Here is a 25579-nt window from a genome sequence, read left to right on the forward strand (position 1 = left end):
ACATCCACCCAGCCCAGTCCCTCCATGCCAGATCCAGGCGAGCCGGCCCCAGCGACCCTCACTGGTGCTTCAGAGACCCTGTCACTTAGTGTTTGGCCGCCACGGGCATTGCCTAGGCTTCTGCTATGTCCAGTCTTGTTTCTGGAGCACTGGGAGCAAAAGGGCCACAGTTCGTGCCACTCACAGAACCTGAAAACCAGGTGTTATGCATGCCTCCAGACATCGGTCCATTCATGCCAATTAGCTAGTTCAGTATAAGCCAATAGGGAGTGACGGGGACTGTGCTGAACTGAAGAGTGAATATTCCATTTAAATAGCATCCAATGCCATGAAATTTGTTTTCTAGAGGCACTGAGACTCAAGATTTTCACGTGAAATCATCTGTTTCAAGGTTGTTACCAATGAGCTAAAAAAATTATAAACATGAGCGGGTCGATCCTAACATGGCCATAATCAGTGAGAGGCCCACCTCCTCACTGGTTTCTTGTGAACTCGGAGCCCCAGAACCAAGTCCCCCTTTTTGGAGATGGGCCTCTTCCTACTTCTGCTTAAAACCACACCTGCTTACACTTGAAACCTATATAATTTCACTAACCAATGTCACCCCAATAAATTTAAAAAATACATACATACATACATACATACATACATAAGTAAAACAAACCACGCCGGCCATTACTTTCCCATCTTAGGAGATCCACAGTGATTGTTTCAACAGGCTTAGATCACACTTGGACTAGGGAAGAAAGTCTGTTTGGGGGTTGCCTTTTGTGGAAGGGCCATTTCTCTTCCTTTCAGCTGTGAACTGTGCATGTCTCTCCTTCACCCCCCACACCTCTCAGGGGTGAGGGAACTCAGATATTTAAAAAGAAAACCAAAACCCAAGTGGCTTTGCTCTGTATGTTTTATGGTGAAATACAAAATAAATGTAGTATAAAACCACATGTGTAGTGTTTAAGTAATAATAATTAGCCAACACTCATGTACCTCAGCCAAAAACAAAATATACTCCAGAAGTCTGCTGTACTCTATCCTGATCTCATCCCCTCACTCCTCCAGAATATTAACGCTATTATAAATTTTGTGATCATTATTCCCTTGTTTCTCTTAATAGATTTATTACCTACATATATACTCTAAATACATTGTTTAGTTTCATCTGCTTGGAACTCTGTATGTCTCAAATTAGAACGCACTCATTCTTCCGTGGTCTGCCTCTTTGGTCAATATTATATTTAGGGAATTCATCCATGTTATTGAGTATAACTGACAATTATTTCTTCTGCTGCATATCACAAATTATTTCTCCATTCTACTGTTGATGGACACTTGGGCTTCTTCCAGTGTTTCTGCTGTTAACAAGCCTGTGTAAATATTATTGTCATTCTATCCTGGGGTACGTGTGCAAGAGTTTTCTAGGGTATATTGTATAGTCGGATTACCGGCTTGTAGGATGGGTACATGTTCTACTTTGCCATTTACAGTTTTCCAAAAACTGTTGTCCAAAAAGTGGTTGTTTCCTCCAAACTGTTTTACATGGCTGTGTACACCCCACTGACCGTGTGTAAGATTCTTGTGTCTGTGCATGTTATCAGACCATCCCTAACATTGTCTACCTGAAATTTTCTTTATTTTTTTTTCCAGTAAATCCAGCTAATATAAAAGGCAGGACACCAGCAAAGTTTTCAACAACACACTCTACTATAGGTGACCTTACAGAGGAGAAATCAGATTTTAGAGTTTTCAAGAATCCAATGTTGTCATTATTTTGACCATAAATGATCACAGTGTCCTAGAAATAATCCAGGGACTCTTGGGGTATAGATCCTTCCCAGGTATTAAGAATATCACGAGAAAAGTTTTTTGTGTTTTTTTTTTACCATGATGGGTTGGAAGGAATATATAGTGAGGGTGCCAAAAAGATGTATGTAAGTGGACACTTTGGTCAGCGTTGCTCAAGCAGTAGTTTGTCGTCATCAGAAGTATCTGGACGCTGATGGTAACCACTTTGAGCATCTCTTGTAATTGCAGAAGTCAAACATGACTTGTAGTCATCTTTTGTTATCGGAATATATTGAGTATTACAATTTTAATACAGTTTCCTTTCTCAAAATGTATATACATTTTTTGGCACCATATATATTTATATATTTTTGGCACTATATATATATATATATATATTTGGTATAAAGGCATTCATTATCTTTTTATCCTGGTATTATTATAAACTTCGATTATAAACTGTGCAATTCCACTGTTACCTTGTGAACAACTCTCTCTCTTAATGATGTAAAAAAATCTTTATTTTATTCTACTAGTTTAGATTGACAACTTAGTCTTAATGTTATGAAAAGTTATACAAAATGCAAATTAAGTGGATCTCTTCTAAATCTCAAAAGATTTATTTTTTTCATATATTTGCATGCAAAACGAGGAATGCAAGGTCTTTAATACACATTAAATCTACATTTTTGACCTTCTTCCAAATATACAATTCAATCTAAAAACTAACTCTCTTTAATCAGAAAACAGAGTTAATTCCTGACACTGCAACAATTTGTCTTGCCATGATGTGATAATGTGATATTTGTAGAGAACTAAAATAGCATGATACAAATCCTTCAGACTTGTGGGATTTCTAACAAAAAGGTTAAAACTGCATTCTGCAGTCATGCAAATTAGCATAGACTTCCTCTATAGCCTCTGGTACTGGAACAAAACAGGAGCAGTTCTCAATAAAACTAAGCTGTTGAGAATAAAAAGTCAGAACTCAAGACAGTAAATAGGAGCCATCAATTCTTTGTTTCCCTGAGCTGCTGAAGCTTAGAGCTCCCTGATGCATCATTACACGTGTACTGCTAGATGTAGGGAGGGCCATGGGAAGTCCAAATAACTGATTGTTTAGACTTATTTTGTTTTACAAAAACTGAGGTGTTAAAAAGGACTTTGTCATCTTGACATATATAATATCATTCTATTTGCTAGAGTGACATGAATGGAACTGTATCAAGAAGGCAAATGGGCATGTATTCACAGCAAATGGTTCACTCATGCGTTACGCACTGGCACTGTACAGAGATAAACCAAGGAAAAAGAACACATGGTCCATACTTTTAAAAGTTTATGTACACACACACACACACACACACACACACACACACACACACACACATTTATATATTATATAAATATATATCCACAACTTCAAAATATGTTATATGGAGTCCGACAATTAAGTTTGCGAACTCATCCTAGAAAAAGTGCTACATACCTCATTGCTAAAAATCACCACAGTCACCTCAAAGTCCTCCCCTTGGGAAGCTGTGCACTGACACCAGAACCTAGTCTACTCTTCAAAGCAATTTTGGAACTCTTTTCCTGAAATGGCCATCAGAGCTGTTGTCATATTACCCTTGATGTCCAGAATGTCATCAAAATGTCTTCCTTTCAATATTTCCTTTATCTTCACGTAAAGAAAGAAGTCATTGGAGGCCAGATCAGGTGAGTAGGGAGGGTGTTCCAGTACACTTACTTGTTTAATGGCTAAAAACTCCCTCACAGACAGTGCTGTGTGAACTGGTGCGTTGTCATGATGCAAGAGCCATGAATAGTTGGCGAAAAGTTCAGGTCATCTAACTTTTTCACACAGCCTTTTCAGCACTTTCAACTAGTAAACTTGGTTAATTGTTTGCCCAGTTGGTACAAATTCATAATGAATAATCCCTCTGATACCAAAAAAGGTTAGCAACATCTTTGCAATAAAGTTCATAAACTTAACTGTAGGACCTCATATGCCATAGAAAAATCCAAACACTTTACTAATTAGCCATGTATTAGTTAAGGGCTAATGGAGTTACTTGACAGGCCAAGAAAAATATATTTAATTACATATTTCTACTCTGCCTATGCCATTGGAAAAAAAAAAAAAACAAAACTGTCTACTTACAACACCATTCACACACGAGATTTGGAAACAAAATGCTGTATCACCACAACTGGGTCAACCATGATCTGGCCATGATCTTGCCAATTGATTTTGGGCAAAGGTGCAAAACAATTCATGGAGAAAAGATAGTTTTTTTAATAAATGGTGCTGGAGCAATTAGACATTCATAGGTAAGAAAATGAATCACAACATAAACCCCACAACTTACACAAAAGTTAACTCAAAATGGATCAGATATTTAAATGCATAATTTATACTATAACATTTTTAGAAGAAAGCATAGGGGAAAGTTTTAGGGACATAGAGTTTGGTGACATGACATGAGTTCTAGACATACCAAGAAGATCGTGATCCAAAAAAAAAAAAAAAAATCTGTAAATTTACATTAAATTAAATTTTTTTTCTCTGTGAAAACTGTGTTAAAAGGATGAAAGAAAAAAAGCTACAGAATGGAAGGAAATATTTGCAAATAATATACCTGACAAGTGATTTGTATTTAAAATATATAAAGAATTCCCTAAACTCAACAGTAAAAAACAATCTTAGTAGAAAATGGGCAAAAAACATGAAGAGACATTTCACTAAAGAGAATGTACAGACAGGAATTGAGAATATAAAAATGTTCAACATCATTAATCATTAGGGAAATGCAAATTAAGACCATAATGAGCTATTACTGTAAATCTATTAAACTAACTAAAATAAATAATAATGGCAAGCCAACACCCATTCCTGATAAAAAGCTAAGTAGGAATAGAGGGAAACTTTCTCAACTTCATAAAGACTATCTACAAAAATATAGCAAACATCCTATTTAATGCTGAGAACGAGAAACTTTCCCACTAAGTTCAGTGCAAGGCACCAATAGCCCCTTTCACCATTCCTTTTCAACTTTGCACTGGAAGTCCTTGACAATGCAATAAGAAAAGAAAATGAAAGCTATACAGACTGGGAAGGAAGACATAAAACTACCTTTGTTTGCAAATGTTATCATCACATATGTAGAAAATTCAAGAGAATCAACAAAAATAAACTCCTGGAACTAATAAGCAATTTATAATAGCAAGGTAGCAGGATATAAGGTTAATATTCAGTCAATTGCTTTCCTTTATACCAACAATTAACAAGTGAAATTAGGAGCTTCAAATGTGGCATTTTTCTTCTTGATGTCAAAACCAAAAAGGAAAAATGGTCACTTTCAAATTGTACATTGTCTACCTGGGGCAATAACCTAAAAAGTATTCATTTTGGAAGATTTCATGGAAAGGGTAAACTTGTGTAATGTCTTTAAGGAAAGGAGAGAATATGTTCTTCATCAGTGATTCTCAACCAGAGGCAACTACTCTGGGACATTTAACAGAGGCTTTCAAGTTGCATCCCTGATGACTACACGTCAGCCTCCTGGGGAACATGGTCCTCTCTTGAGAATTCTGCTATAGCGTATACTGTGCTGTTCTGAGAGTGTACTAATGGGAGTGCACCAATGATAGTCTCTCAGGTGTCCTGGAAGGAAAGGGAGAATAACACCTGTTCTAGATAAAGGGAGTGGAATGAGTCATTTATTCATTCATTTATTCTAAAAAACATTCAGCATAGGCACGTGCAAAGGTATTATGAGATAGAAAAATTAAACATGTGTTGGATAATGGATGAAAATTAAGTACTTCTGCATGCTATATATTGTATTGTGAGCTTTACATATATGATTTTATTTAATCTACACCACAACTGTGTAAAGTTGAAATAATGCTATCTCACAGGTCACAAGACTTGGGCTCAGAGAGATCAAGTAACTTGCTCAAGATAACACAACTGTGAAGTGCCAGGATAAAATGAAACTTAGGTGCTTTCTGTATCTAATGCGACCTACTTTCACTCTCCATTCCAGGGCCATTTCCCTCTTGAACAACTCCAGGGGGCACCATTCCCATTGAATTCTGTGTAAATGGTGCCCCAGGAGCACAACTGGGGAGGAAAATCAAAAGGGCTTTAATGAAAACACACACTCTCAAGGGGTTCATACCCTAATTGTGGAATGAAGACCAGTGTGTATACATTCCTAAAAACAATATAAAACACCGAAAGAGGAGAACAGAGATTGGAGGGATTAATTCTGCCAAGATTGGGGGCTTGGTATCTGGGAAGGGTTTGGAGAAGCAGAATTTGAGCTGAACTGAAAAGAATGGAGAAGATTATGACAGATATTACCATGTGGCAAAGACGTTTTCATGAAGAGACAGGGTATGTCCTATAGAGCCTTCCCGGGGACTAGAGATGAGTACAATGTACCTGGGAAAGGTTAGACTTACTCATGGAGCAGTGAATTGAGTATAAAGGACAGAAGTGGACAGATTTGCAATCATTGATCTCTCTCCCATTCTGTATCCTGCCTCATCTTCTCAACACAGAGAGGAATCCAGAATTGCTTAGTGGAGTGACACTGATATGTAAAATCCCTTCTACTGTCCCAGTAACTTAAGACCTCAAAAAATAAAGAGGGAATTTTGAAGGAGTGGGCAGTAGAGTTGGGTCTCTGGACCTAACTCTCCTATTTCCTCCTTCCTGCTCCACCTCCACATACTCCATCCTTGAAATATAAGGCCTTTCTTTCCCAATGTCTTGGCAGTGCCAGTTTGGGGAGAAGGGACTTGTTTTGCAGCCCCAAGAATCTAACTCGGTCAGAAGGAGGGCTTGCTTGGCTCTTAAATAAGACATCTCTCAGATTCTGCCTGGCAGCTCTCAGACTTTACTACCCCATACCTCTTGGATGCATGGTTTAGATTTGTATGCAGATGTTTGCACACATGCCACACAGAGATCACGGAAGAAAAATTAGAGTGATCTCAATTACGACTAGGCCTAGGGATCTGGGAAATGAGGAACTGTGTTCCATAGAGCTTACTGCTATTTCAGAAGAGATTTATTCCATAGATCTTAATTGCTGGTTAGGAGGAGAATTAAGCTATCCTAATGTTCTGAACTCTGCTCCCACTCTGTCTACTGGGATGATGAGGAGTTGTTGCCACCCCACCCACCCCCACCCACTATGACACGCTGCCCCACCCAGCTAGAGATGACAGATCCAGCAATATGTGGAGAACTCAATCAGCAAGGAGATGCCTTTTCTGAAAGTTCTGACATTTAGGTGGAAATCTTGGGGGGAAAAGGAGAACTCTCAGTTGGGAAGAGACAGGTGAGCTCAGAGGACAGCATCCTAGGCTGGTATGCCTCGTGTGTAAAGAAAGTAAAGAACAGGAACATGCAGAGAGAACTATGAAAAGAGGAGGTGGAATAAGGAATTAAAACAAAAAGTTTCAAAGGGAAGAGAAAAGAAGAGCAGTGAGAATGGGAAAGGAGAAGCTTTGGTACTCAATTTTTCTTAGATTGGTCGTGGTTCTGAACTTTACTTTTGGTGCAATGGTTAGGAGATGCCATCCTTGAGAGACTCATGTCTGTTTCTTCCTTCTAGTAATTGTAGCCTGCTGTCCACATTGCTATTTCAGCTGCTATTTCAGGATCAACTTAGCCTGTAACATCTCGAGCTTGTTAGAAAGTATGATGGCGCTAAGAAAAATCAGGCAGCTGACTTTTTGGTACCCTTTGACTCTTCTATTATTTTTCTCCCTAAGTTGCCCTAAAGGTCTGGGCTAGAAATAAAGTCTCAGTGTATTTGCCAAAAGACACAGGCTTGGGTACCCCTAGTACTTGCCGTGGGTCTCAGTAAATACAGGCCAAGAAGGAGAAAGGTAGCCAAAGTGGGAAAATTTGTGAAAACAAAAAGAATTCTGTACTTTAGTAGGATTCATGTATGAGATTTTAAGTTAAAATGTGATCTGGCTTACTGAAATTCAGCAAAATATAGCAACTTATCCTGGAAAGTGACAGGGTCTAAGAGTCCTGGGTTTCTGTTTGGCTTTCTTGCCTGGACAAACCTTTTGCCAGCTCCTTCCTGGGCCAATTATTGTGTTGGACATTAGGGACTTTGTTTCCATAACAAATGTTTGACATTTTAGGGAATAGACAATGGAAGAAGTTGTCAGGACCCACTGGATGATGTGTAAGTAATGAAAACAATGAAAGAGTTCAGTAGAGTAGCTACTGTGGGAAGAGTCTACAGCAATTCAATAAGGAAGGAAATAATTGTGTGGGACATCATTTCCTCAAGCCTGGGGAGAAAAGATTTTTGGTTTTAGTTCTTTGGACTTCGTCATAATGGTGGGGTTTTCAGAGACAGCTAATGTCTCAAAAAGCCAATCAGTCTTATTTGGGGAAAAGATCCCATCTCATCCCTGCCCCCACCCAGTTCATGTGCCTATTTGACTGGGTAGAAAAATATTCAACATCAACTCCTTAGGAGACTGTAATAAAAGGAGGCTAGAGTAATCCTCTCCCTTACAGATCTTTAAATGCTTTATAGGTGTAGCTTGGATTCTGCATACTCCGTAAAATTTTTAAAAATTGACATTCAGTATTATTTTATACTAGTTTCAGGTGTACAGCACATTGGTCAGACATCTATGCAATTTATGAAGAGATCCCCCCAATAAGTCCAGTACCATCCAGGCACCACACAGTTATTACAACATTAATGACAGTATTTCCCATGCTGCACTCCACATCCCTGTGACTATTTTGTAACTACCAATTATACTTCTTACTCCCTTTACCCCCTTCACCCACCTCCACAACCCCCTCCCATCAGGCAGCTATCACTCTGTTCTCTGTATCTATGAGTCTGTTTCTGTTTTGTTTATTCTGTTCTTTAGATTCCACATATAAGTGAAATCATATGGTATGTGTCTTTCTCAGTCTGACTCATTTCACTTAGCATAATACTCTCTAGGTCCATCTATGTTATCATATATGGTAAGATTTCATTCTTTTTGATGGCCAAGTAATATTTCATTGTATATATGTACCATGTCTTCTTTATCCAATCATCTATTGATGGGCACTTGGGTTGCTTCCATGTCTTGGCTATTGTAAATATTGCTGCAGTAAACATGGGGTGCATATATCTTCTTGAATTAGTGCTTTGGATTTCTTCAGATAAATACCCAGAAGTAGAATTGCTGGGTCATAAGGTAGTTCTACTTTTAATTTTTTGAGGAACCTCCACACTATTTTTCCATAATGGCACCAATTTGTAATCCCACCAACAACCACGAAGGTTCCCTTTTCTCCACATCCTCTCCAACATTTGTTATTTGCTGATTTATTGATGATAGCCATTCTGACAGGTGTGAGGTGATATCTCATTGTGGTTTTAATTTACATTTTTCTGATGATTAGTGACATTGAGCATCTTTTCATATATCGATTTGTCATCTGTTATGTCCTCTTGGAGAAATGTCTGTTCAGGTCCTCTGCCCATTTTTAAATTGGATTGTTTATTTTTTTGTTGTTAAGTTTTATGAGTTCTTTATAAATTTTGGCATATAAATTTTTTCCAAACGAGAAAGTTAGGATATAATTATTCACATAAAAATACATTTATCTTGCTTCATAAAAGATTTGTGTTTTAATGGGTTCCATTTATAATATAATTAAACTGTGATTTGAATCTAGGAATTTACTTCATACAAAATACTGTAGAAATTCATTTATCATGGAAAATTACAATGTAGGGCCAATTAGGCATAGTAACAACAAAAGATGGAGCAATGAATGAGATTATGGGGAAAACCTTCTTAGGGTTCCTGTTTTCCTGTCTTAAGTTCAGTAATGAAGATGATTTTCCTGTAGGCGGGAGATGATGGAAATATCGGAATTAGAATCAACAAAACAGAACCTCGACTACCTGAACTCAGACCTTGAAAAGGACATGCAGAGACTGGATGAGGCAAATCAGGCTCTTCTCAGAAAAATTCAAGAAAAAGAAGGAACTATTCAAAGGTCTGGCTTTGCAGTGGGTGAGGGAAGGGCTTCTCATTTGAACACCTCTGGGGATACACAGAAGGTGGGAGGAAGGTTGACTTCTTTGTCAGTGAATCTTGGTGTGTTATTGACATTCTGAAACGTGAACTGTGACGCCCTCAAAAGGCTCTATGTATAGATTTTTGCATTAAATCTCCACATTAGGTTGATGTTTTATTGCCACTGCATTGTCACCCTGGCTCCCTGAGACCTTGGCAGTAGCTTCTCAAGCTGGGGTCCTGGCTGCTTCCTTAGGACTGATCCACACCTGGGTGACTATTTTTCAGTCTGGAAAGAGAGATCGCCCTGTCGCTAAGAGGAGCCAAAGAGCCGGAGGAGGGAAACCGTATCCCATCTGAGAAGGAGGAAGCCCTGAAGGACCTGGAATTAGAAACAGCAAAGCTGGTAAGGGGAGCATCCTAGAAAGGCTTGCAGTCTGCCACTCTTTCCCCGGGGATCATCATTGTGTGGCCATGGCTTCTGTGTCTGTGGAAATCACAGCAGTTTAATGGCAGCTCTAGGAATGTAGCGCTCCACATGGTCTCTGTCCCCAGACCCTCCGTATGGATCCCCAGATCTTAATTCAGTGGCCCAGTCAGGGGGAAGGTACAGTGCAGGGCAGTTTGTCCACTTTCCCTATTTCTTTCACAGGAAAGAAGTAATGAGATTCTAAGCAGAAATGTGGTGGAGCTTCAGAAGAAGGTAAGGTGGGCCCTGGGTTTTCAAGGACCCAAGGATAAGGCTGCCCTTGGAAGGAGGCTCATTGCTTAGGAATGACGAGTCATCTGAACTCCTGAACTCTCCAGTCAGATGGGAGAAGGAGCAACCAGCAAAATCTGTGTGCTCCCTCCTCACTGCAGCCTTCGGAATCTCTCAGAACAAACTCTGATGAACACCACCATTTGTTCTCTGGGAATCACAGGTGGGCAGTATGAGAGCCACAGGACTGTAGAGGGAGAAAAGATTTGTCCCTCCCTCGTCCAACCACTCTCCCCCATTTTCTCTTCCCTCCCTCCTCATTCTCCCTGCCTCCTTGTGGTCTGCTGGCCTTGTTTCCACCGACTGTGAGAACAAGACGTCTGTCCAGCAAGCATGAAGTCAGCCAGCTTCCATAGGGAGAAGGAACCACTTTTCTCTCAAGCTTCTATCTGGGATCTAAATTCATTAAACACCATTCTGCAGCCCTGAGACCCCCACATCTGCCACTCTCCCAGGTTTTCATGTCTGTGCCTTTTTCAGTTTACGATTTGGGGGATATTTCAGATTTCATGGAGATTTAAGAACCTTGATAAAGGAAGACCAAAGCAGATGTTGGCAGAATTGACGGTGAGTAGAAAAATAAACCCAGAAATTTTCTGGGAGATACTGTGTCAATTCTAGGTTTGGGGAGGAACTGCTTTCAAGGACTCCCCCAGGCGAGGGATGTCTGTGTGTTTATTGTAGGTGAGCCGAAGTCCTTAGTTCCCTCTACTTTACCCCATGGCTGTAGGGTTTCCATAACAGTATTAGTCACACTGGGGGCAGAGATGACTGCAATGATGAGAAAGTGGATGGAATAGCTCCAGAGACCTCACGTCCATCAGGCAACAGAACACAGGGACCTGCCCCCTAGGGCCTGCCCTCAAGAAGTTAATGATCTAAGTGATACATAAATGCAGATATTCTTGGAGGAAGAGAACACTAACTTCCACAGTTATACTGGGATGTGTCAACCATCTTATCTGCTTTTCCAACCCACGACCAAGGAAGTTTTTTTTTTTGTTTTTTGTTTTGTTTTTGTTTTTAATTTATCTTTTTCTTCTACTAGAAGGTAAATCCAATGAGGACAGGAATTTTTGTCTATGTTTTCACTCCTATTTCTCCACTGTCTGACACATAGCAGATGCCCAGTAAATATTTGTGGAATGAATGAATGAATTAGATGTCCAATAGAGGGCAGAAACCCTATTGGGAAGCTCTCTGCAGATTATGTGGCAAATATGGCAATTTGGCCAAACCCACCATGTCAGAGCCCTGTCCTTTCTGTTTATCTCAGAAAAAGAGGCACAGGGATTTTGTTTTGCTCCGTGACTCAGATAGTATGTGAGTGCACCCTATGGAATATAAGAGAGGAACAGGCTGCTGAACTTTGGTCAGTCAACTGGAAGGAGGCGGATGGTGAGGCCCCCTGACTGGGCAGTCAGGCCACCAAAGCTAAAATGTCAGCTCTGCCACAATGTGACTTTGAAACAAGTTGTGCACTTAACTTCTCCTTACCTTTGTCTCCTCATTTGTAAAATGGGGTTTATAACAGTGCCCACCCCAGACTGTTATACTATGTCCTTGATATGCGATAGAAATTATTATTATGATCTTTGCTGGTTTGAAGAGAGGGTGATCATCACCCATTTGCTTTCCACAAAGAATGCTACTAACTTTCTGCTTTCACTCACTGTCTTCCACAGGTGAGACTCCAAACATCAACCGAATCCTGTGCAAAGCAAGAGAAGGAATTAGTCAAGGTAGAGACAGTACCTTCTCTACTGAGGGTCTGTCCAGGATATTAAGGGGAGAAAACCCAAAGGTCCTAGGGACAGAACAGCTTGAGGCATGGGAGGGGGAAGAGCAAGAACCTCTGGCAAATACATTTCTGATTCACATGCAGGTAAAGAGAAAGAAAGCTCATATTAAAAGTACCAGTCTCTCTATTTCTTAAACAACCCTCTACCTCAAATCTCACATACTATTGTTGAATCCCAAACCTAAGTGCCCTGAAAGATCTGACGTTTCACCTGAGAGGCATATGACAACCTGGGGAATTTCCTTTGCTCAAAATTAGACCCTGTTGAAGGATGATGAGATCACTGCTTTGTGATGTGGGTACTTTCCCCTTCAAGTAAGACGTTGCTAGGTAACCAGTCAAACATCCAATGCACCAGTTAGGGTCTCAGGGAACAGCCAACATTGGTTCTGATTTAACTCATGAGATTTGTTTTTATTTTCTTTCTAGATAGAGAGTGACTACCAATCTGTGTATGAGCTCTGTGAGGACCAGGCCCACTACATAAAAGTGCACTGCCTCTGGGGGAAAGTCAGTAGTGGCATAATTTCTCCAAGGCCATGCGTTCCTTGGTTTCTCATTAGGTGAAAATCTGCCCCTGGGCAAAAACGAAAATGCCTTTTAAACAACAGCAACAACAACACAGTTGTTTATTAAAGATTTACTTCGTACCAGGTACAGGCACATAGGGTATTTTTAAACACTCAAAATATGGTACTTTTCTCAATCATTTTGTCCCATAACTCTATGGGGGTGATACTGTTATGATCAAGAGGACATATACTATGGTTTAAAGGAGTTAGGGAATGCTCTCTAAGAATGTGGAAAGTCTTGATTCTGACAATTTTTTTTTTTTTAATTTCCATGGGAAGAAATACCAGGAAATCCTGAGGCAGATGGAAAAGGAAAAGGAGGTGCTGCTTCTTGAAAAAGAAGTGTAAGTTTGGAAAAATGACCTCCCTGATGGACTGAAGTGACAGTCCCCAGGTGGGTTTTGAAAGGCAAACTTCTCAGACCAGTTTGTGTCACTGTAAATTGGCCCCCAGCAAATCAGCCTCCACTCCAGGATCTAGATGGGAAAATCATCAGCACTCAGGCTTCTCTCTTGCATTTCTCATCGATCAGTGTTTAAAAGGTCTCTTTTTTATGTTCTCTTCATGTGTCCTCAGTTGATTTATTCTTGAAAACTGACTCAGGCTAGGTTCAAAGAGGAAGGATTCTAATAAAAAGAGGTCAGGAAATTACAAAAAATGGCGGCGTGAGGTGAGCCTCTGTAAAACTCCCCTGAAATTTACAACTAATTGAACAGCAATAATTCCACAAAGGACTCCCTGCACAGCAGACAGGCAAGACGAAGAGGCACACTACTGAATTCACCTAAAGGTGGGCGAATCGTGCGAGCTGAGGAGGAGGGAAGGGAGAAATGCGGGGACGGAACCGCACCGGCGCAGGACACAGGCCTAGCTCAGTGCTCTGAGCTCGCTGCTTCCCGGAACTACCGCAGCTGCGGGAGAGGGAAGAACTCGGACTGTAGTGCTCCATTTATGGCCCACAGGGCTGAGGGGACAGCATATAACACGGCTGAACCCAACGCTCACGGCAGAGACCTCGGAGAAAAGACTGAGGGAAGAAGGCTGAAAACGGTGGTTTAAGCCCTCACTGCTGAGCAGAGAACGGAAGCCTTAGGCACTGAGACTAGCCGCCCCTTCCCTACCATCCCAGAGCTCGCCCACCCCCACCTGCCTGGTGCTAGAAGCGGAACAGTAGCAGTGTCAGAGCAAAATAACAGAATATTTGCTGTTCTGAGAACTGTGGACCGCAGATACAAATTCGCAGCCCAACTAGTTCCGGCAAAGGGGAGGGAGCTATGGAAGCAGGACTGGCTGTGGTGGTGGTCACCCGCCATTGCTCTGGGCCACCTCTCATGACTCACCCCACTCCTGAACCCACCTATCTGGGTGGATCCCTGCAGGAGTAAACAGAACTGCCGAAACATATGGGCTCTGAATCTGGTGCAGGAAGAGCTTTGGAACTTAAAAAACTCTCCACATACGCACACGGACACTGCGCCCTGTGACCCAGGCGAACTATTAACAGAGGAGAAGCCCGTCTCCCAAGGAATTCCCCCATTGCGTGAGAAGCTGGAATAGTGCAGAGAAAACATAGCACTACCGTGTGAGGGAGAAAAAAGGCTGCAGTCGGAGAGAAAATAAAACATTCTACCAACCAGTACTGAAAAACAAAAGAAAGACCTCTTCCTATCAACCTGTTGCAGAAGCCACTCCTGTAGATGTCTAGGAAGAGAAATAATAAATCAGTAATTGCCATGAATAACGAAGGCAACAAAACAGCTCAGAAAGAAAGTGAAAAGTCTCCAGAAAAGGAACTTCAAGATATGGAAATATGTGACTTAAATGACAGAGAATTCAAGATTGCAGTTGTGAAAAAACTCAACAAGATACAAGAAAACACAGAAAGGCAGTTTAATGAACTCAGAAACACAATCAAAGAACAACATGAGCATTTTACGAAAGAGATTGAAATTTTTTAAAAGAACCAAATAGAATTTCTGGAGATTAAGAGCTCAATAGAAGAAATTAAGAATGAAATCACCAGCTTAGGTAGTAGAGTTGACCAGATGGAGGAAAGAATCAGTGACATTGGAGATAGAAACCTGGAAATTACACAGATGGAAGAAGAAAGAGACTTGAGACTTCAAAGAAATGAAAGAACTCTACAAGAACTTTCTGACTCCATCAGAAAGAGCAATATAAGAATAATGGGCATACCAGAAGGAGAAGAAAGAGAGAAGGGAACAGAGAATATATTCAAACAAATTGTTGATGAGAACTTCCCAAACTTGTGGACAGAACTGGATCCTCGAATCCAAGAAGCAGATAGAACACCTAATTACCTCAATCCAAATAGGCCTTCTCCAAGGCACATTGTATTGAAGCTGTCTAAAATCAACGACAAAGAAAGAATCCTCAAGGCAGCCAGGGAAAAGAAGACAGTAACCTACAAAGGAAAGCCCATTAGATTATCATCAGATTTTTCAGCAGAAACTCTACAAGCCAGGAGGGAGTGGAACCAAATATTTAAACTATTGAAAGAGAGAAATTATGAGCCATGAATAATATATCCAGCAAAGATATCCTTTAGATATGAAGGAGGAATAAAGACCTTTCCAGACATACAGAAGTTGGGGGAATTTTCTAATACACGACCTGCACTACAAGAAATACTAAAGGAGGATATTTGACCACCATCAACAGGGACAATTTGTGGCAACCGAAACATAAAAAGGGGGAGAGTAAAGGCCTGAACCAGAATATGGGAATGGAGAAAGTAAGCGTGCTGAAGAAAATGGAACACTCTAAATATCAAACTTTCTTTTACATAAACTTAAGGGTAACCACTCAAAAAAAAAAATCCAGAACTGAAATATATACTGTAATAAAAGAAGAAACAGAGGGAAACATCATAGAATACCACCAAACAGAAATAATAGACAATAACAAAAAGGCAAAGTAACAATGGAGACACAGGCTTACCAGAAAACTAAAGATAGAATGACAGGAAATCCTCACATATCAATAATCACCCTAAATGTAAATGGACTGAACTCACCAATAAAAAGGCACAGAGTAGCAGATTGGATCAAAAAACTAAACCCAACCATATGCTGTCTCCAAGAGACACATCTCAGCTACAAAGACAAGCAAAGACTCAAAGTGAAAGGGTAGAAATTGACACTCCAAGCAAATGGTACCCAGAGAAAATCAGGTGTAGCCATAATGATATCAGATGAAACACACTTCAGGGTGAAAAAGATAACAAGAGACAAAGATGGACATTTCATAATGGTAAAGGGGACTATACAACAAGAAGACATAATAGTCATCAATATTTATGCTCCCAATCAGAGAGCACCGAAATGTACCAAGCAATTATTAACAGAACTAAAGGGAGAAATGGACCAAAACACAATTATACTAGGGGACTTAAATACATCATTGACAGCTATGGATAGATCATCCAAACAGAAAATAAATAACGAAATAGTAGCCCTAAATGACACATTAGATGAAATAGACATAATTGACATTTATAGAGCACTTCATCCTAAAACATCAGACTATACATTCTTGTCTAGTGTACATGGAACATTCTCAAGGATAGACCATATATTGGGACATAAAATCAGCCTCAGCAAATTTCAGAAGATTGAAATCATACCATGCATATTCTCTGATCACAAGGCTTTGAAATTGATATCAACTGCAAAAAGAAAGCGGGAAAAACACAAATACATGGAGATTAAACAACATACTTGTAAAGAACGACTGGGTCAAAGAAGAAATTAGAGGAGAGATCAAAAGACACATAGAAACAAATGACAATGAAAATACATCCTACCAAAATTTTTGGGATGCAGCGAAAGCAGTTTTAAGAGGGAAATTTATCTCATTGCAGGCGTATCTCAAGAAACAAGAAAAATCCCAAATAAATAACCTCATGCTACACCTTAAAGAACTAGAAAAAGAAGAACAAGTTAAACCCAAGGTCAGCAGAAGAAAGGAAATAACAAAAATCAGAGCAGAACTAAATGAAATAGAGAACAAAAAGACAATAGAAAAAATTAATGTGACAAAGAGCTCGTTCTTTGAAAAGATTAACAAAATTGACAAACCCTTGGCTAGATTCACTAAGATAAAAAAGAGAGAAGACACTAATTAACAAAATCAGAAATGAAAAAGGGGAAGTTATCATGGACACCACAGAAATACAAAGGATCATCCAAGAATACTATGAAGGACTATATGCCACCAAATTCAATAACCTAGAAGAAATGGACAAGTTCTTAGAAACATATAGCCTTCCAAGGCTGAACCATGAAGAACTGAAAAATCTAAACATACTGATCACCAGTAACGAAATCGAATCAGTCATCCAAAACCTTTCCAAAAGCAAAAGTCCAGGACCAGATGGCTTCACTAGTGAATTCTACCAAACCTTCAAAGAGGATCTAATACCAATCCTGCTCAAACGCTTCCAAAAAATTAAAGGAGAGACAATACTCCCTAACTCATTTTATCAGGCCAACAATACCCTGATACCAAAACCTGGTAAGCACAACACAAAAAAAGAAAACTACAGACCAATATCTCTGATGAATACAGATGGAAAATCCTAAACAAAATTCTAGCAAATCGAATACAATAATGCATTAAAAAGATTATTCATCACGACCAAGTGGGATTCATCCCCGGGGTACAAGGATGGTTCAACATTCGCAAATCCATCAATGTGATACATCACATAAACAAAATAAAGGACAAAAATCATATGATTATATTAATTGATGCAGAAAAAGCATTTGACAAAATACAACATCCATTTATGATTAAAACACTTAATAAAATAGGTATAGAAGGAAAATACCTTAACATAATAAAGGCCATATATGACAAGCTCTCAGCTAATCTCATAATTAATGGTGAAAAACTGAAGCCCTTTGCTCTACGTTCAGGAACAAGACAGGGCTGTTCCCTATCACCTCTGCTTTTCAACATAGTGGTGGAAGTCCTTGCCAGAGCAATCAGGCAAGAGAAAGAAATATAAGGCATCCAAATTGGGAATGAAGTTAAATTATCACTCTTTGCAGATGACATGATGTTATACATAGAAAACCCTAAAGAGTCCACCAAAAAGCTATTAGAAACAATCATCGAATACAGTAAAGTTGCCGGCTACAAAATCAACGTACAAAAGTCCATTGCATTCCTATATACTAACAATGAAATCTCAGAAAAAGAAATACAAAAAACAATTCCTTTTGCAATTGCAGCAAAAAGAATAAAATACCTAGGAATAAACTTAACCAAGGATGTGAGGGACCTATATGCTGAAAACTATAAGACATTTTTGAAAGAAATTGAAGAAGACACAAAGAAATGGAAAGATATTCCGTGCTCATGCATTGGAAGAATCAACATAGTTAAAATGGCCGTATTACCCAAAGCAATATACAGATTTAATGCAATCCCCATCAAAATCCCAATGGCATTTTTTAAAGAAATAGAACAAAAAATTATCAGATTTGTTTGGAACCACAAAAGACCCCGAATAGCCAAAGCAATCTTAAGAAAAAAGAACAATACTGGAGGTATCACACTCCCTGACTTTAGCTTGTACTACAGGGCTAAAATAACCAAAACAGCATGGTATTGGCAGAAAAACAGACACATAGACCAATGGAATAGAATTGAGAACCCAGAAATAAAACCACATAAATATGGACAGATAATTTTTGACAAAAGAAGCTAAAAACATACAAAGGAGGAAAGACAGCCTCTTCAATAAATGGTGCTGGCAGAATTGGATAGCCACGTGCAAAAGAATGAAACTGGACTGCTATTTGTCACCATGTACCAAAGTTAATTCAAAATGGATCAAAGGCTTAAACATAAGACCTGACACAATAAACTGCATAGAAGAAAACATAGGTACTAAACTTATGGACCTTGAGTTCAAAGAGCATTTTATGAATTTGACTCCAAAGGCAATGGAAGTAAAAGCTAAAATAAACGAATGGGACTACATGAAACTTAAAAGCTTCTGCACAGCAAAAGAAACCATTGACAAAATAAAGAGGCAACCAACTGAATGGGAGAAGCTTTTTGCAAACAGTGCCTCCGATAAGGGGCTAATATCCAAAATATACAAAGAACTCATGAAACTCAACAACAAAAAAACAAACAACCCAGTTGAAAAATGGGCAGAGGACCTGAAGAGACGTTTCTCCAAAGAGGACACACAAATGGCAAATAGAAATATGAAAAAATGCTCAAGATCACTAATCATCAGAGAAATGCAAATCAAAACCACAATGAGATATCACCTCACCCCAGTCAGAATGGCTACCATCAACAAGACAAATAGTAACAAGTGTTGGAGAGGCTGTGGAGAAAAAGGAACCCTTGTACACTGTTGGTGGGAATGCAGACTGGTGCAGCCATTATGGAAGGCAGTGTGGAGGTTCCTCAAAAAATTACGAATAGAATTACCATATGACCCAGCAATCCCTCTCCTGGGTATGTACTCAAAACTGAAAACATTTATCCATAAAGACACAGGTGCTCCAATATTCATTGCAGCTTTGTTTACGGTGGCCAAGACATGGAAACTACCAAAATGTCCTTCGATAGATGAATGGATAAAGAAGTAGTGGTATATATACACAATGGAATACTATTCGGCAGTAAGAAAAGATGATATAGGAACATTTGTGACAACATGGATGGATCTTGAGCGTATAATGCTAAGCGAAATAAGTCAGACAGAAAAAGCAGAGAACCATATAATTTCACTGATATGTGGTATATAAACCAAAAACAACAAAAGAACAAGACAAACAAATGAGAAACAAAAACTCATAGACACAGACAATAGTTCAGTGGTTACCAGAGGGTAAGGGGGTTGGGGTGTGGGAGACGAGGGTAAGGGGGATCAAATATATGGTGATGGAAGAAGATCTGACTCTGGGTGGTGAACACACAATGGGATTTATAGATGATGTAATACAGAATTGTACACCTGAAATCTATGTAATTTTAGTAACAATTGTCACCCCAATCAATTAAAAAAAACAATGCAAATTACAAAAAAAAAAAAAAAAAAAAAGAGGTCAGAAGACTCAGCAATGCTTCTCCGCACATCCGTGCTGTCCACTTTTCCACATTGCCTGGGGGCCCCAGGGATGCCCTTTTATGTATGCTCTGTATCTATAGACTTATCTATGGCTCAGAAATTGACACACCTGTCTTTTGTTTGTTTATACTTCTAAACTGTATTATGTAGCATATTGTATAACATACATAGAGTGTACAACTCTTAAGTATATAGTTTGGAAAATTTTTATACATATACATCCATGTGTTGACATGATTCACATCAAGATATGCCCTGTTTCCCCGAAAATAAGACCTAGCTGGACAATCAGCTCTAATGTATCTTTTGGAGAAAAAATTAATATAAGACCGAGCCTTAATATAATATAATATAATGTTAATATAATACCGGGTCTTATGTTAATTTTTGCTCCAAAAGACGCTTTAGAGCTGATTGTCCAGCTAGGTCTTATTTTCGGGGAAATACGGTAGAACAATTTGAGTACCCCAGGTGGATCCCTGTGCACTCCTCTCAGTTAATTCTTGCAAAGGTAACTATTCTGACTTATATCACTTTTTTAATTGATTTTGTCTGTTCTTGAACTTTCTATAAATTCAGTATGTTCTCTTTTGTGAGTCTCTCACTGAGATTCATTTATGTTACTGCATGTGGCTACGTTTTGTCTTTTTTGTGGCTGTATAGTATTCCACTGTATAAATATGGCACAATTTACCTATTTTACTATTGATGAACATTTTGGTTATTTCCACTTTGGGGCTATTCAAATAAAACTGCTACAAATATTCTTATGTATGTCTTTTGGACATATCCACTCATTTTTCTTGGGTATATACCAAAGAGTGGAATACTGGGTCATGCGCTATGTATCTTTGGCTTTATTAGATAAAGCCAAACAATTTTCCAAAGTTGCTGTACCAGTATCTCCCCCCATGAGAAATGTATACGGGTTTTAGTTACTCTACATCCTCACTTTTACTTGATATTTAGTCTTTTTAATTTTAACCATACTGGCAAGAGTATAGTGATATCCAATTTTGATTTTAATAATGCATTTTGTTACACGTTGCTAAAGATAATGTATTATTTTCAAATGCTTATTGGAAATTTGAATATCCTCTTCTGTGGCATGTCTTTTGCCTGTATTTGGGAGATGGTCAATCTTTTTCCTATTGATTTGTGGTTCCTCATATATATTTTTTGATAAGGTCATGTATCATGTATAGGTATTACAGTCTACTCTATGCCTCTCATTTTTTAGTCTCTTAATGGAATCTATTGAAAACAATAATTTTTAATTTTAAGGAAGTATAATCCATCAAATTTATCAATTCGTTTTTGCTTAGTGCTTTCTTTGAGTCATCAAATTATTCTCCTATGCTTTCCCCTATAATTATTGTATTGTTTTACGTTTTATACTTATATTTATATCCATCTGCAATTTATTTTTTCTGTGGTGTGAGGAAGAGCTCAAGATCCATTTGTTTTGGCAGGGGAGGTGGGGGATGGATAAACATTAGACCCAGCACCATTTATTGAAGAAACCATGAATTTTCAATGGTGCCTTGTGTTATAAGTCAGGTGACCCTATAAGTCAGGTGTGAGTCTGTTTGTGGATACTTTGTTCTATACCATTAGTCTATATCTCTATCCTTGTGCCAATACGACACTTTTTAATTACTAATTACAATTAGTCTTGATATATGGTAGCTTAAGTTCTGCAACTTTTTGTTCTTTAAGATTATCTTGACTATTGTTGGCCATTTGAATTTCCATATAAATTTTTAATAAATTTTTCAGTTTCTACAACAAAACCTTCTTGGAATCTGTAACACGTCTCCCTTTCTTGCGCTATTTGATGATCTCCATGAAAAGACTGAGTAAGCCCTACTGGGTCTGACTGACCCTCTGGCAGGAAACAGTTCTAAACGCTGGACAACAAAACAAATGAACTGAACAATCAGAAGGCACTGGAGAGTGAATAAAAGCAGGCAGATCCTGGAGGGGAGCTGACACTTGGAAGAAGGGAATAGCAGGGGGTGATCCCCCCATTTTTGTCACTATCAGCCTGAGGGCAGGCTAAACTTGGCAGCCAAAACACTGGGAGGAAACCTGTCGTCTTTCTGAGCTAATAAAATAGAGGACAGATTTCGGGATAGTCAAAGCTCTTGGATAAAGAGAGCCAGAGATGGAGAGTCTCACATTTCGTGTCTAAACTGCCCAAATCGCAAGCTGACCTCTAAACCATGCCTGCTCAGGGCAGTCTGTGAGTAGCTCAGCTGAGGATATCAGACCTGACCTGAGATTTGAACTGCCACCGAGAGATAGACTTTCTGCAGTTTAAATTCAACATCAGGGTTAGGTCAGGGCTACTCTTCATTGATTCTTTTCTCTTGAGATTGGAACACATTTTTCTGGTTCTCTGTATGCTGAGCCATTATGAATTTTGAATGTTAAGCACTGTGAATATTATCAAGCATCCAGGACATAATCATAGATTTTGCATGACTTATAAACGCTCCTTTTCATCAGCCCCTCAGATTATGTTACATAATTCTTAGATCTGATCTTTTTTATCCAGATTCAAAGCCCAAAACAACTCCTCCCAAGTAGAGAAACCTGGGTCTGTTCTGGTGGAGACCATTCAAAACAACATGGTACGTCTTCCTTATCCCAAATTGGAGTTTTCCTCTACCCTTTCCTCCCCTGCCCCCCACTCCCTTTTTTAATAACTCTAGAGTTAGGAACTAATGAGGTTCAGTACAGTCCCCCACTCCATGGCAGCTACACAGTGGGACAGCCAGGATTCAAACCCGGGCAGCCTGACTCCTGGTGAGACAGGTTAGTTAGTATGTTGCTAGGTAGACAGGGAGGTCCCTGGTGGAATAAACAAAGACAGCCATATCCTAAAACTCTAGGTTTTAAAATCACTCCTTCGCTCCAGGACAAAATGTAACAGTGACTTGAAGTTAATCACAAAACTCCTTTTGGCCTGACAAACAGAACAGATCTGATAGATAAGAGTGGGTTATTTTGCTAATTCCTTCAGGATGGGCAAGCAGAACAAACCTGGTAAACGAATTTCATTAGAAGGCGCCAGTTCCCCTTCCCCAAACAGGCAAGGGAAGGTATAAAAGAGCTTTTGCCTCAGTCAATGGGCACCCCTATTCGGGACCCCCTCCTGCTCAGGAGCTCTGACCCTTTGCTTTCAATAAACTATCCTCTTCTTAAAACTCTGCCTCTCCTGGGTTCGTGTTTCCATTCTTCGGTCTCAGAGACAGGATCCCGGCACCCACTCGCTCAAAAGTCCACTGCATGATTTGGGGACTCACAGAGAAATATTCGTACCTCACTGGGTCTAAGCTCTTAGCCACCCTGCCAGACTGCTGTGTGAACACATGGACAGGCACAGCTATGGCTTTTATTGCTTCCCACAGGACAGGACCATCACCAAGAAACAGAAGAGAATCTTTTGGTACCGGTAAGTGGTAGAATCTTTTTTTGTTGTGCTTGTTTCTTTCCCATAGTTTAGGCCTCATTCACTCTGTAGATGTGAATGGCTTGATAAGGGCAAAAGGAATAAGGATAAACACATCCACCAACCAGAAAATATCAGGCAGCCTCAGATATCTCCCAACCCTTCCTTCCTTCCTTTTTCTCAACACCACAGTTAGTCAAGACTTGGTCATTGAAGAAAGTGGCTATGTCTGGGAAGTTCAAGATGAAGGCTGCAGGTTGTATTTCACTGTCACTTTCCATCCTTATGATGCCGGGTATGGCCCCTTCCTATGTTTCAGTCCTGAACCTGATAATCTCTGCTATACGCTTTGCTGGGAAGAAAGTTGAGGGTGCCTTAATTTTTTTAGTTCTTTTACTGCAAGCTGTAAAATTTTAGGAAAAAAAAAAAATCACTCAAACTCTGTGCCTTTAAAAAAATAATTGAAACAAGAAGATTGACTATAAAATGCTACATGTGGCACTTTAATGAAAAGAGTCACTTTATGACATTTTGATATAGTTGAAGACTGAAAAAACCAGTTTTCAGGGTGGAACTTTCTTGGGTGCACACAAGAAAACACACACATACACACACACACACACACACCTTTTATAGTTTCAGTTGGTCTCTTTTGGCATTTGATGTTTAGAAAAGGCCAAGCCTAATCATTTTCCCTGGGTGTTAATGTCAGAGCTGGCCAGTCTTATTTCAAATTCTAGAAGTGCTTGCTATTGTGGACCTCAAGAGGGCCGCTGGTTGTGAGACTCCCAAGTGTGATGGTCACGGACATTTTCTGACATCCCCACAAGGCCTCCCCCATGTATAGTACCTGGAGAGTCTTCTCTTTGCACCTCTCACTTTTCTATGTGGACATCTGTCGTGCAGGGAGGCCTGCGGGGTCTCTGCTTCCGCTCCCCATACAAGAACGCAGGATATGGTGAGGCCAAAAAGGAACACCCACGGAGCCATAGGTAGGGGAGTCATACCACTACGGTCTCACTGGAGGCTGGGTTCACTGGACGTGCGACCTGCTGTCCGTTTTGTCTGCAACCCACTGACGACTCTCTTTCACTCTCCTCCACTCTCCTCTCTCTGCTAGCGTAGCCACAGCAGTTATATTGTGGCCAATGGCTCACTGGTTACAGCTGACGGCCAACTAGCCACAGCTGATGGCCATGCAATCACAGTTGGCCATTTACTACCTGAGCCAGCACCTGTTTATGTGAGGCTGAGAGCCTGGAAACTGCTTTCTGGGGCTCTGCCCCCACAACATCTATGCGGTTGGAAGGCTTAAATGTCAAGAGAACTGGATCCAATTCCTAACCACTACATCAATCTTCTTCCGTTATCACCTGTCTCCTATCCTTACCTTCTGTGTCTCCGTTCCCCACTTCCCCATCAGTTTTGCTTGAAGTAAGTTATTCGCCAGTCATTTATGAGTGGGAGGCTCCCCTCCTCCTACCGGATCTCTTTCCTAATGATGAATGTCCCTTTGCAGGCATTTCCAGTGTCTTGTCTTCATGGTCATGATCGGCGTTAGGCTGCTGGGTTACGTGCTTTTCCACCTGCAGTACATAAACCCAGACCTCCTCGTGGATGTGCTTCCCCTGATGGTGAGCAGGGACACCTTGCACAGGCTGAGGGACATCTTATTACCCTTCCTCACCCTCGAGGTGGAAGAAGTTCTACCACACTAGTTTTGGGTGACCTGGGGGCTTCTCCTGGTGCCTTAGTGGAGAGGGGACATGGCTTTGCTCTGTGTGGGGGATGGGCCAGGAAGGATGTGGAAGCCTGGACTCAGAGCTGCTACTCACACGCCTGACCTCTTCATTTGATCCTCTTCCCTTGCTTTCCCTCTGGAGTGTATCCCTTTCCAATAAAGAATATATTTGACCAGAGTTCATGTGTTTCTGAATTTCGTCTGTGAGTCATGGGGCCTCACTAGGGACCACCCTGTGATGTTAAGAAAAGCTGCACTTAAAGTGAG

At 39.9% G+C, this 25579-nt stretch overlaps 1 protein-coding gene across 1 annotated transcript; it reads left to right on the plus strand.

Annotated features, from left to right (window-relative positions):
- The first annotated feature begins 6257 nt into the window (after window positions 1–6257).
- LOC109458866 (transmembrane and coiled-coil domain-containing protein 5B-like) lies at window positions 6258–25289 on the plus strand. Its single transcript, XM_088796941.1, is given in 12 exon segments — window positions 6258–6265; window positions 7977–8003; window positions 9692–9841; window positions 10150–10267; window positions 10514–10564; window positions 11126–11188; window positions 12307–12363; window positions 12852–12911; window positions 13274–13374; window positions 22675–22750; window positions 23531–23574; window positions 25091–25289. Coding segments are annotated over 12 exon segments (954 nt in total).
- Window positions 25290–25579: the final 290 nt, after the last annotated feature.

The sequence above is a fragment of the Rhinolophus sinicus genome, chromosome 3 (genome assembly GCF_057876585.1).
Source record: "Rhinolophus sinicus isolate RSI-liver-muscle chromosome 3, RSI-T2T, whole genome shotgun sequence".
NCBI lineage: Eukaryota > Metazoa > Chordata > Mammalia > Chiroptera > Rhinolophidae > Rhinolophus > Rhinolophus sinicus.